At 37.9% G+C, this 13,903-nt stretch overlaps 1 protein-coding gene across 3 annotated transcripts in view; it reads left to right on the top strand.

Moving 5' to 3' along the window:
- Positions 1-13,903, top strand: part of NRG3 (neuregulin 3) — a 371,925-nt gene that overhangs the window by 291,087 nt on the left and 66,935 nt on the right. For 2 of the 3 annotated variants that reach the window (XM_015288041.3, XM_040702944.2), the window contains exon 4: positions 12,260-12,286. In XM_015288041.3, the coding sequence (XP_015143527.3) occupies positions 12,260-12,286 (27 nt within the window). The remainder of the gene's footprint in view (positions 1-12,259; positions 12,287-13,903) is intronic. The other variant, XM_040702943.1, reaches the window with a different exon arrangement.

Here is a 13,903-nt window from a genome sequence, read left to right as displayed (position 1 = left end):
TGCCAAAATTGCTATTCCATGTTGTCCAAACAATCTAAACAGCATTAACATCTATAATAAATAAATGTATTAAACTGTAACTGTATTATGAACTTGTGCAGTGGTATGTGGAACATACACGAACATTAGAGGAAAGCATCACATATGACTACATTTATTACCTAGGTCACTCTGAAAGTAATGCCTCCCATTTATTTCCATGTAAACTACAACAGATACAAAGAACGCAATAATGCTGGTTGATAGAGCAAATTCTCAGCTACAATAAAATACTTTTCAACATAGTCGTCACCATTAGCTAAGCGTTTTTTGCCTGCAATGAGGAGCCTATGTGCTCTGCTTGTAAAAATTTGCACCTGCAGAGGTGACCTGCTGTTGCCACTGCTGAAATTGCAGATCCTCTCACAAATATGATAGGAATGCATTTCCTTTAGTAAAAATGTTATTTCCATTTAATAATTCTAGATAAAATCCTCCTAGTGGGACAGTAATCTTCTTCCTCGGCAGTTGGGATTTAAGGAAAATCTTCAGATTCATGATGACACTTTTCTTACATCTGGACCACTAGTGGAGTCAGCACAATTCTAGCCTGCTCAGTCCTTGGCTTGTGTGTTGGGATAAAATTAGTAATTCTGAGTTAGATCTCCTCTCTCTGGCAGAGTCTGACGCAAAGGCACTGGTCAGAGCTTTTTACCTCTATTATCTTTCTCTATGAATTTGCGAATTTGCTTTGTTTTTGGAAATTCTGGCAACACCATTAGGTACACAGTGTGTTTTTTGTTCTTTTCACGTGGCTATGTTTTGTAGGAATGTGGGGTTTCCGTGTGTGAAGTGATGGCAATGGCAGTGATGGTTCTTTTTTTTTTTTTTTTTTTTTTTTTTTGAGAAATATTTGAAACACGTTTGAATGAATATAAGTTGAATATAATATAAGATACAGTTCATTAAGTGATAGATGCTCTAGTATCCATCTGGAAATTGGAGCTGTTCAGCATGATGGTCTGTGAAATATGTCAGTGAAATTGTTGGGTCTATAAATACTTCCAGTAGTAAAATAGAAGCAAAAGATAAGAATGGTTGAAACTGAAAGATATATTGGCACAAGAGTGAATGAGTTTAAACTGGTGCAGAATACATTTAGACTGAAAATAGAAAATTCGTACGTGTTAGAAATGTTAGACTTCTGTGGCTTGGGACCTGGGAAATGTTTAAGATCTCAGCTGGTCAGCGTAACAGTATAATGAGATAAATTATTTGTCTGTTTAAATGTCTTAAGATATGTAGTTGAAAAACAAACTGCACCTAGGCATGAATCAGAGTTACTGCCCTTTTCCTGCAGTGATTGCTGGACCTCAGTGGAAGTGTTCCACATATGAGGATCCTGACTGAAGCTTGTAGTGCCCCGCTGGGTTTTTGTTAATGCAAGTGCTTGTCAAACGCAGAGGCAATCATCTCAGCAAAGTGGATGTCTGATAGCAGATCTAACTGTCTACAAGCCATCCTGATTCAGCACATGCAATGATAGAAATGCAACAGCAGAACCAGCTGCAATACCACAACATTTTCTTACACCTTGATATTCATTCTTGTGCTCTAATAACTGCAGTAACTTCATGCAGGTATTTCTTGTGTTGATTTAATGTGCAAACATAAGGAGATATGTAGAGATAGGAATGCTTTGAAGAGCATGTGAACAGCCAATCCATTTTAATCCTGCCCAGGTATTTATCTTCTCTGTGTAATTGTTGGGCATTGTCCACCCCCACCTGAATTCTGGTTGCAAGGGGTTGGTGTGTGCAGAGCTGTGGTTGCCTGGCAGCAGATTACCGGCTGCTAGAGCTGCAGAGTTCCTCCCTGTTCTGAAGTAAGGTGGGGAGGTGGAGAGAAGCTTGGAGAGGGTAACATGCCTTCCTTGTGTTGATGGATCGTGAAAGTTGAATAGCCCATGGAGAAGTAGAAAGTTTTAATGTGATCTCACAGCTTTTCTCTGAGCAAAGTCCTGCTGACTTAAACAGTTTGACAAACCAGAACTAAGCAGACAATAAAATAATTCTAATTTTTAACTTTATTTTGATTTTCTGGACTATCCTACATAACTCATTTACTTATGTTCCCATTTTGAACTGGAAAAGAATTTGTCAGGATGATTTATGTCCTAATCAGACCTCATGGTCTTGCAGTGGAAACACTGAATTATTTGGTGTTGTTAACATCTAACTGAATGTGCAAGTAAGTTGTATTTTAATTCTTTCATGAAATGGTAATTCAAAAGACTTTTGATGAGGGAATGTTCTGTGAGGTGTGTCGGGAGCTATTAGATTCTTTGAACCCTCTGAATGTTTGTATTATGGAAAAGAAACAAGATAAAAAGAAATCTGGTGTGCTTCTGATCATCTATGAGCTTAATGAGGTAACTTGCCAAGGGCAGGGCATAGGGGCTTTTCCTATCTTTCTTGATGACTTCATGCTGTCTTTTTTTCTCAAGTCTCTTTAAAAATGGGCTCTGCATTCTCTATGTAGCTTTTAAGTCACAGTTCCCATATATGAAGGTCGCAGAAAAAATCCTCTTCCTTCCTCTACCTTTCTCATGCACTGCTCCACACGGCATGCTGCAATAAGGACAAGTAAAGGCAAGATGGAAGCGGCCAGTGCTACAAACGTCAGCACCGGGGGCTTTTATGCCAGCTTCTGCTTATGTCCAATCTGTGCACAACCAGTTCGTCCCTTTGAATGGCTCTGACAGAGCGATTACGTTCTGTTAGTTTACGTATTTTGGTGTGTGGGGCCCTTTGGCAACTATTCTCACATAGCATTCTAAACAATTGTGGTGGGTCACCGTGCTCAAGTGAGAGTAGCTTCATTTTTTCTGCTCTCACTGTAACTCACTCCAGGTTCTGTGATCATCCCGTGGTTTTGTTCCAATGTACTGTTGCCTTTTGGTTTTCTTTACTGCTATTGTTACCATTTAACAGCCTTTTTTATCACTTCTCCTGGGCTCCTTCAAATCTCCTGTGTGTTCTTCATCCCTAACATTAACATTTTTTAGCCAGCTTTGCTTTTATGTTAAAAAAAAAAAGTCAAAAAGATGCCAAGTACCTCAATTTTGAGTACTTTTTTTAAATATTCAGTTGCTTTGTGAAATAACAGTGAAACAAAATACAAAACTCTGGAATGCCACTTTAAACAGCCTTTGTACTCCATTTCGTGGACTCCTTTATCACTTAGTAGCATGAAATTCATGTTAGTAAAGAATTTCAAGACCTACCAAGGTATTTAATCACAGGAGCAATTAAAATTCTTTTCAGATTGCTACCTATGTATCAGATGCCATAAATTCATGTCACATATCCAAAATTAATCTTTCATCTTTTAATTAAACTGACTTTCACGAGATGCTCAGACTGAGAAAGATCTGATGGTCATTGTTTGCTATTCGTTTTGCTGCTATATGTTTGCTTTCATTATTAATTAATCACTTTGAAGCTGAATATATTTCCATAAACTGAATAAACAAGGCAGCTTAGGCACAGAAAGAAGCCTTGGTTCTATCTGCATGTACTACTTTGGCCTGCAAGCTAAGTGGATATAATATCAATTGTTATATTACTATTTGATATTAAAGGTGGGTTCATAAGCACATTTTGTGAGGATGTTGGGAGGGTGTGTGAGCTGACATCCACAAAGTAATGCGGCACAATTAGAACTGTTAGAGCTCCAGATAGGACTTATTTCCTTGGTGCTTAGGTAAATGTGTCTCAACTCCGTACTTTTCAAATCTACAAACAACTCATCTCACTTCAAAACCTGTGATTCAGGAGCAGGTTTCAGCTCACTGCAGAGCTGTTGTCTAAATTAGTGTGGTCTTCCAGCTGCTTGGCTTAGTATTGATTAGCTCAAAGCAATTATTTACAGGTGTCAATAAAGGCTTACTGGAATGGGGCGTCAGCCTCAGAGGATGGGGTGCAGGGAAGGTTCCACTGGGGGGATTTCAGAGAGTGCTTGGAGGATAATGCTGAAGTATGCCCGTCCTTCAGGGAGCCTTTCCTCAATCTGAAAACCCCAGGATCATACAATTAACAATCATCACTTTAAGTGCCTGTATGAGTTCTCACCAGCTTTAAATAAAATGTAGCGGCAGAAATCTTTTGTCATATATGATTTCAGATAAATATGACAAACCTTACATCTATCTATGAAGCCACTTTCTTTTCCGTGGACTTAAATCCTTCTAATGTTTAATACCAAAAAAAGAAGTAAATGTGGTAGCATGCCCACTGGCCAACCACGAAACAGTTGTGGGTTTGGTTTTTTTTATGAAGCTATTAGTTGAACTGTAAAACAAACAGAGGGGGAGTTAATATTGAAAAAGGAAAGATGTGCCCAGATCTGGCATCGTTCCCTTGCTGCTCATCTTTTGTGCAGGCATGGGAGAGATGTACAGTAATGGCAGCATTTTTGTGAACTGCCATTTGGTATTTCCTCCTTTGAATCACAAGAGATGTTGGACAAATGCTGTGTTTTATGATAAAGTTCACTGCAGTAAGGTCTTAAAAGCTTTCAGGTTTACAGTCCTGTAAAATTTGAAGAAAAAGCAAAGAATGGTTTTTTTTCTGTACTAAATTGGGGAGGTGTACAGAGGTGAATACTGAGCAGCCCTCTTAGATACATGGATTGTTGCCTTGCAGCTGGATTCATGGTGTGAGAGGATTTCCATTCCTGGTTTCTTAGAGGATAGGACTCTCAGTGATGTTTGGAAGAACATGGGTGGTGTTGGTGTTGATAAATTCTTCATGTTTCAGAAAGATGAATTCAGAGATTCCTGAGACACAGGAGACAAAAGAGCCCAATAGGCAGGAAAAGCCAGAAACACTGCTAAAATTTGGATTAAAACCTATATGTTTTTATCATCATCCAAGCACGAAACACAGAACTGCTGGAGATTAGGCTTAGTAATGCTGCTGTATGAAGCAGCCTCTTACATAAAGCGTGAGGCTCGCACAGTTAAGTGCACAGAGTAATCAGAGTGAGTTTAAATAATTCTTGTAGTCCATTCTGAATTATTTAAAATAAAGTAATATGAGCGTCTTTTTTGTACAGCGAATATGGTTACACTGAATGCTTAAAGATATGTATCTTCCCAAATTAGGGTAGATGAAAACCATCAACTTTCTAAAAGGTCTAACTATCCCTCATATTTAATTGAGCCTCCTGAATCCTGCTATGGAAAAATGAGAGCAATTATCTAGGCATATGTAAATAAGTATGGATATAAATAAATATAGGATTTTTCCTGTCATCAGAATAGAGATGTATATTTCAGTCATTAAATTCAGTCAATATTTAAAAAGTCTTGGTGTAAATAGCTGTATTCTGAAGCTGCTGGTTCTTCAGGTTTTTTTTTGACTGCAGTAGAACCAAATTACTTGGTGCATTAGGGAATAAGGCTATATTTTCCACAAATTGATGTACATTCCTTGTCCTGAAGTTGAAGAAAGTAATTAGGTTTTAAGAAATTGACAAAAACTTACAAAATTTGCTGTGCCTTTGGAGAGCAGTAAACACGATTGCATCTGAACATTTTCTTGTAGTAGTGAAGTGAAGGACAGCTTAATGATCTGTAGAAGGAATAAAGTTACATTTAGCATGAGAAATGTTTATTAAATGTCATATGTTCATCAGATGAGGGAGCTATTAGCAATTCCTCTAATGTTTCTGTGAGGCTGGTTATATTTTACAGGCCTATATTCTCAAATATCCATTTGGAAATAATAGGGCAGAAATCCCGGTAGTCATTTCTAGGAAACTTGTAGACTTTTTTCACCTTAAAAGATATTCTGTGTCATTTATTCAACCAGAAGAGGATTTTTTCCCAAAGAACACTGCAGTCAAATGAAATCTTTTAAGTCTGTGACAAGATAAGTAATCTAGTTCAAACAGTTCCAAAATGTTTTCTAGACCATATGTTTTGGAAGTACTACTGTTTCTGTTTGTTTTGACAAAAATATGATTCCCGTCTTGTAAGTAACTTGATGTGGGCTTTTCATGATGTGGTTGGGAAAGACCAGCTTCTACAATGTAGGCACTGTCATTTTGAGAGGAATGTCTATAATGCCAGTAGCTATCGAAATGAAGCAGAAGTGCCTAATTACTTACAACATTTCACAAATGCTCAGTTGAGATTAATACAGTCAAATGCATTCACCAGCATATCTGCACGTGAAGGCAAGCCCACTTGTGCAAGTCTTGGGGGGTGTGAGAGGTGTACAAAGACTGCAGGGCAGAGCAGATTTCGATTCTGTGAGAACCGTGAGTTAAGGACATAGGGAAGGGTAGGAGTGCAAATTGCCCTCCTATCATTTTCCCGATGATTCTTCAGTTGTTGTAGAGCCATAATCACCTGGGAGGTGATAGTGACTGCTGGATGAGTGTAGTCATTGTTGGAGCGAGGGAGGAAGATGCTGCAGAAGCCCAAGACAGTAATTCAGAATTGTAGAAGTAGGTCAGACAGCTACTTCACTGTTTTGTCTTTGTGTAGTTCTAGGGTTTTTTTCTATTTTAGTACTAGTACCGGCTTTTTCTGATCTACCAAAACTGCAGGATATCAGTGAAATACTGATATTTTCTTCCTCGGAGTATTAAGCAGAATCATTGGTTATATTGGTTACTCTTAGTCAATGAGACACAATGTGCTGTTCAATGTTTACTGCAGTTGCACTAGATTGGGTGAGAAGAATTGATTACAGACTTGTCACATTTACTTACAATTTTCAACTTATCTTTAGAGAAAGCTTAAAAAATAACCTTGTTACTGTGAGTCACTATACAGGCAGCTTCATTTCCATGTGATGTAGTTACTAATTTTAACTGAAATAGCATTAGATTTTTAGCAAATTAAATTTGAAAGCGTCTTTGAGTTGGTGGACTAGAGAAGTTACATGTGTGCATACTGTCTGAATCGTTAAAGTTCTTATATGTGTTGAGCAGTTCAGTTGGTTGAGTGTTAAGTAAACCAGTAAATATGTACACAGTAGCAGTATTTAACATTTACTCACTGTCTTTTCATTGGTGAATGTAATGGCTTATTCAGAGACAAATGAAGGACTGCTATCCGTTAGGACGGATACCTAACACTAAACATCTTGGCCTGCATATACTCAAATTCTTAAACGTATGCTTCAGACATTTTATAAGTTTAATGCAGAAATTAGACTGTTCATAAATATAAAATTAAGGACCTTTATTTTGGTGCATTTATAGCTATAGTGAAAAGAATTCTATTCCAGGATTAAAAGCTGTACTGATTTATAAACTATAGATGTCAGTGCAGATTGTCTGCATTATTAAATGAGACTAAAGCTGTTTGTTAAAATCCAGCATTGTGCATTCAAGAGAAGTCACTTTTTCTGTTAGCTGTAGAGACGATCATTTTATTTCTTTAAAATGACAGAGAACAGGCAGGATAATCCTCTGTGAGCCTGCATGCTGCAGGTGAGGTAAGTAGTTCAAGCTTCTAACTTGTCTTCAGCCTGTGAAGGTGGGAGCATTGCTGGTATTTATTTTCAGAAGTCAGAAGAAGCCTTGCAAATTTCATGATGTAAAACAGCCAGGAGCATTTGTCTGTCATTCACAGGGAGAGCAAATCAATAGTTTATTCAATTATTCAGCCCTGTGTATTATTTATATAAGAACAGGTTTTGCTAGATGTTTTTCAAATGCTCCTTTGTTATGGAATTGATAGTGGGTGGGAGTTTCTATCTGGAGGCTGCATTAACCTCTGTAGAGTCCTACAGATATTCAAAAGAAACCTTTTTTTTTTTCCTTCCTTGCTTTTTTTCCTTTGGAAAAAAAGAACAGAGGAGAAAGCAATTAACCTGGGGATGTTTTCCTTCAGTGTGGACTGAGGATTTTAATTTGGTTTAAAGTACAATTAACCCTATCTGTACAAATTCAGAATATCAATATTTTAAAATTGTTCACACGGAGAACGTACCAGTCTGTGAAGCTTTATATGAATTATTTACTTTTTTTTTTTTTTTAAGGGGCATGTATATGTGGAATTTTCACCATTGTGTCTTGATGTAGTTGGAACAAATTGCTGGTATATTCTTTAAAATTACTATTGCTTCAGCTAACGTGTAGTGAACTGCCCAGCTATTGCTAGGGAAATTCGCATTTGTTCATCAGACAATTTGATTGATCTTAAACTCTGTCTTGTTCCCTTTAACCAAACAATCTGAATTAAGAATACTTGAGCAGTCCAACATAGTTTGCAGCATATTCCTGCATTTTTTGTTGAAGACATTAAACTACTAAGGACAATTGGGCAAACCTGATGACTTTATTGTAAATAAACTTCATTTGCAGGGGAAAGTACTTTGCACTGATTCTGTAAAGATGTCTCTTTGATATCGAAGTCAGCCTGTTTTTAGTGCAAATTTAAATGTCTATAATGGTCTACAGTGAATATTTTACTATTGAATATTTTCTATAGATCAGAGACTTATTGGGTTTATATTTCTTTTCACAGCATAAGTTAGAATGCACGTGAAATAGTGAAACCATTCTTGAACCAGGAGAAGTAACTCCGCATTAAAATGGCTAAGAAAAAAGCCCCAGCTAACCATAATCCAGACCCAAGGCTGCATATTACATGTGAAACTTTAATAAACTGATCTGTTAGCAGGTACCAGTTTATCTTCTCTTGTGCTTGTTATCAAGGATTCCCACGTGTGGATGTATTCATAAAGTATAAATTAGAATGGCTTTAGTGTTAGCAAGAAATTCACTAAGTACAAGGACCATAAGGCTCAGTAGTTTTCCCGCATCGACAACAAAATGCAGATATATTCATAAAATTAAATATAAAAGTTAATAGTCTTCCTGTCTATTACTTCCTCAGAACATAACAATACAAGAAAGAAAAGAAATCACAATAACAAAAACAAAATACAGTCGCATTACTTGGTTAATGAGCCCATGCGGGGAGCAGAGCCCACATTCCAGTGCACTAATACATTAATATCACTCATACATGTTTTTGTTGAACTGAGTCCTTGCAGAAACTGCATGGCCTGTTGGTGAATGGCTTTATACCCTCCTTTCTGTCTCTAAGCAAATGTTTGGATGCATTTTATCACATGTGTTGTGGCCATATAGAAATACAGCAGTCTTCTACTCCACAGTGCTGCACTGGGGGTGGGATTGTGCATTTTGGTGCTCAGCTTAGCCTCAGGTCAGCACTGCAGCCTGCTTTCTTCCCTTGGTGCCTGGCTCTGTGGGCCCTGCCCATCTCTTACACCTGCCTGCTGAGAGGGTCTTACCCCCGACAGCAGGGAAGTCTGGTTCTGAAAATGGCCCTTGGAATTATAGAATGATAAAAACAGATTGTTTAAAAAAAAAAAAAAAAAGACAGGAAAAGAAACAGAAAAAGAAAAAACTAACGAGCCAGAACAAAATCCATGTGAGTTTATAGGTGCTTTTGAGTAGTGCTTGTGTGTTGGAAATGTGGGGTTTTACTGTTACCAGTGGTGCTTCAACACTTCCAGTCAGTGGGACATGCACGGGCCTCAACTGCACGCCATGGGTGACCTCCTGATCATGAATTTGGGTTCAGGGGCCCTGGGTATCAAGGCTTTTCCCAAAACCTGCAAGTGACCATGAACACACAACAGCACAGAGCCCTGACTGCACAGGAATTGTTAATTTTTTTTCTGTTTCCAGGATTCTGCTTACAGAAATCGTAGAGCTGTGCTTATTAAGTGGACGGCTTAGATATTTTGCTGTAAGGGCTTATCCCGTTAGACATTCCTTCATCATCCTCTCTCTATATCAACTTTATCTGCGATATATGTTACGTTGGTTGTTGAAGTTGCTTTCCAGGCAGTGAGGTATTTAAAATAAATAACCTGACAAATGCCCCAGGAAGCCTATGGATTATGCTTGTTTCTCCCTACATGTAAACCACTCAAGAAGTAAAATCCTTTCTGTGGTTTTTAAAAGAAAGGTGTATTTTATATATGCTTTTTGAGATAACTGCCTTCTATGCCAACTATGTTGGTGCAGTCTCTCCACGAAGGAGACTGCAGGCTGCAAATTGAAAACTGCTATGTAGAGTACGTGTAGCCCAGTTGGGAAAGAAGAGTTTTATCAGCTGTTCTACATAGATATAAAAAGATAATACAGCTTGATCTTCATGTGTGGATATCCTTAGCTTCCTAGAGACTGCATTATGGTGTTTTGATCTCCATTATCCTTTTTTAAATGTAAGTAGTTACCTTAGGAAAAGATGCAAGAATGTGAATTCTTGCAGGCAGATAATATTTGTGGATTTTATCGGTAGAGGAAATGAGAGGAAGAAGAGCAAGGTACAGATCTCTGCAACTATAGCACATTGAGTGCCCTTCTCATATTTCTGATCTTACGTTCTTCAGTAAGTTGCATTTCTGCATCAGTGGTATTAGGGGTATTTGTATGTCGTGTTAGTATGTGAATGCAAGAATATTGATGAGAACACTGCAATGTGGAATGTATGTATGGTTTAAACTTTACATACAAAGTTACATACTTACAATACATATATATATGGCTTTAATTTAACATTAACATTATGTACGCGTAATACATATATGCATGTCTTCACTACCAGTAAAAGAAGACTCATTTTGGTGTTGCTAGACTTGGGTAATGCATCTGTTCTGAATCCAAGCCAGCAAGATGTTGATACCACATAGCATTACCATACATTGTTTTCTTTTGAGATACATTTTGGGGTTTTTTTTTCCATGTAGATACATACAGAGTTTAGCAGTTGTGTTATAAATTTGTAGGTCAAGGGAATCAGTCAAACTGATGTCCAGTACCTTTTCCTGGAAGCTTTGGGAGGTTACAAAAGGCAAATGACTCCTATTGCTTTCAGAAGGAACTGCGTTATCTCACGTTCTCATCTTAGGTGCCAGATCTGATAACTCATATTGTAGTGTTAGGAATTACTGTTGTGTTTACGTTGGAAAATTTTCTTGTGGCTGTGCTGTATAGTTCTTAAGTGACTTTTTGAACGGGACTGTTGGATGGGTTAAAGTCCAAGTGTTTCATGCAGCTCTGTGTACTGCCTAAGAGATCATAATAGATCCTTGCCTGGGAGAAATAGTGTATTAACTTGCTCTGCCTTAAGGAAATGTGACTGTAAATTAAACGGAAGGCAAAAATAATTAATATATTTTGCTTTGAATGCCTTTTAAAGGAAAATATCGCATTTCCCTCAGGAAAAGAAAAATCCTTCTTTGCTCTTTATAATCCAAATATTGACCTCCCATAGGAAGGTAATGTGTTTTAAGTTTAGCGCAGAAGAGAATTGTGGTTTGCACATTTTCAGAATGTCTGGTTTATCTGCAGTACCAATTTGGATCTCAACCCACTGAGGAATCAGTTTAAAGGTTTTCCACTACCCTGTTCCTGCAAAATGACTTTTGTTGTTCTTTAACCAAATAGCAACTTAAATATACTTCCTATCAACTTAATAAAGACTGTTTGTAAATGAAAGTCTATTTTGCACTGTTAACATCTTTTGGCAACAGAATCGTACTGTAATGAGTCACTTGAAAAAGAGGTCCTGAGGTCTTTTGAGCTCCGTATGGTAAATTCAGTCCATGCCCTAAATAAACAGAAGATTTTCTTGTTTTAAGTTTCTTGAAATTATTGCTGTGTTCCAGTCAGATGGCCAAATAGGTGGCCATGTACTATCTCCTCAAGTCAGATATCTGTTTTGGAACAGATTGCAGCAGTGCTATCACTTTGGATGGGAGAGTGGACACTGTGCTGTAATGAGAGCTGCAAAACTCAGTGAAAGCCTTTCATTTCTTTGTCTAGTTTTTTATCTTCTTAAGAGAAACTGAAAACAAGAACTTCACCTAACTAAAGATGGTAGCGTATTAAGAGAGAGTTTTCAGGAGCAAGAGAGTATGAATTCCTGTAATTAGCCAGTTTGAGGCAGTTCATTAAGTACAGTAATGGTGAGAGTGAGCGTTTGCATCCTTCCTCAAACACACTTACCTTATGTAGCAGGTTCACACTCTTGAGCTCTGTCTTAGGATTGCTTCTTTTTGACTGATGCTCATAGAGTGGGGCCCTGAACTGATACTGAGTTCTGCACCACTGCCATAAAATATCGAAAGGTACAAATGATGACAGAGAGGGTATACTTTTCAGTCTAACATTTTCCTTTCTTCTTTTTTTTTTCTTTTACATGCTTTCTTGGGTACAGCAGACCATTTAGGAATTGAATTCATGGGTAAGTTTTGACTTCTCTTTCTTTCACTGTTTAACATTTATCTTGGTACCTCATCCCAAAACGTATGGAATTTAATGGAAGGTCTCCCATGAACTACATCAGTCGATCTTGGATTGGGCTTTGATAGCAGGTCCTATACTGATTATGTTGGAAATGATGTCAAGATTTTATTCTTCTCTTACTACTAGAGGACTATATGCTACATGATGATGTTTTTGTGTTTTACTGGTGTTTAATGGAACAGACTATAAAAATTACATGGCCGTATCATGACATATTTTATGTGATTTTAGAAAAAAAAGTTAATGCATGGGTTTATGTGAAGGAAAGTAAATTTTTAAACAGAGAGTGGTTTTTATTTCCAGAATATAGTGTTGACGACAGTGTTCAAGTGTAACTAGGGTTAATGTTAAACATTTCATTAGCATTTAGCAGAGGAGTTGCAGGGATATTTTAAAGAAAGACAGCAAATAATTTAACTTCAATCTAGTAGAAAGCTTATGCAGGCTTGAGTAAATGATTTTAATTTTGAAGAACTGGTTTCTATAATTTTGGAAAAGAAAGGGTGATTTTCTATTGATGCTGCTGCAGTGTAGCGCGTTCATAGCCTGAGGGGCTGATAGGTTGAATAGGTCAGTGTTCGACCTTTCAGATGGTGATCTTTAGAGAGCATGGGTTATTTCCTCTAGGAAGCTGAGATCTGTCCTTAGCGGGGCTAGTGATCTGGTGTATCATCTGTGTAAAAAACAGCTTGCATAAACCACTACGTATGACTGAAAGCACTATAATACCAAGCTGGTGAATTCATATGGAAGTCAAACAGAAAATACCTTTGTGTCTTCTGCCTGTTTGGAATATTATTCTATTTTTATTTAAAAAATAAAAATATCATCATCTAATGACTTTAAGTGATGACGTGGGAATTCTTTTGACTAGTGAAGTATCACTTGTCATTGTTCCATTGTTGTGATGAGTATTAGTGACACAGCAGGCTGCTTAGCAAGAGGACGAGTAGCAGGCGGAAGGATGTTTTCCTACTGCTTTTGGACTTGTGTGGCGTATCTAGAGACCTGCCTCCAAATCTGGGCTCCCTGGGTAAGGACAGAGGTTTACGATCTGAACGCGGTGCAGCGGAGGCTCATCAAGATGGTCGGGGGCTGGAGCTCATGACATGCAGGGAAGTGCTGTGTGCGCTCAGTTTCTCAGAGGAGGGCAAGGTGAGATCTCCCTTCTGCTTAAAACCCCATGATGGCTGCTTATGGAGAAAACAAGATGGGACTCTGTGGAAATAGAGAGAAAAAATAAGAGGCAGTGGGCACAAAATTCTCATTACTTATTATGAAAGTACTTCTTCAAAACGAGAGTGGTCAACCATTGGAACAGATTCACTAGAGATATTAGGGAGCTTCCATTGCTGGGGATTTTTAATATTTAACTGAGGGGGGCCCTTGAGCACCCTGGTGCCACTGCACAGTGTGCTCTGCTGTGAGCGCCCAGTTGGACAGGGTGACCCCAGCGCTCCCTTTCAGCCTGAGTCATTCTGTGAGTTCTACAGGTTTGGCATTTCATTCGGGTTTATATGAAATTAAAAGTACTGGTGGAAATTAATGCAAGTGT

Source organism: Gallus gallus, chromosome 6, assembly GCF_016699485.2.
Source record: "Gallus gallus isolate bGalGal1 chromosome 6, bGalGal1.mat.broiler.GRCg7b, whole genome shotgun sequence".
Classification (NCBI taxonomy): domain Eukaryota; kingdom Metazoa; phylum Chordata; class Aves; order Galliformes; family Phasianidae; genus Gallus; species Gallus gallus.
This window is presented reverse-complemented; position numbering and strand designations above follow the sequence as displayed.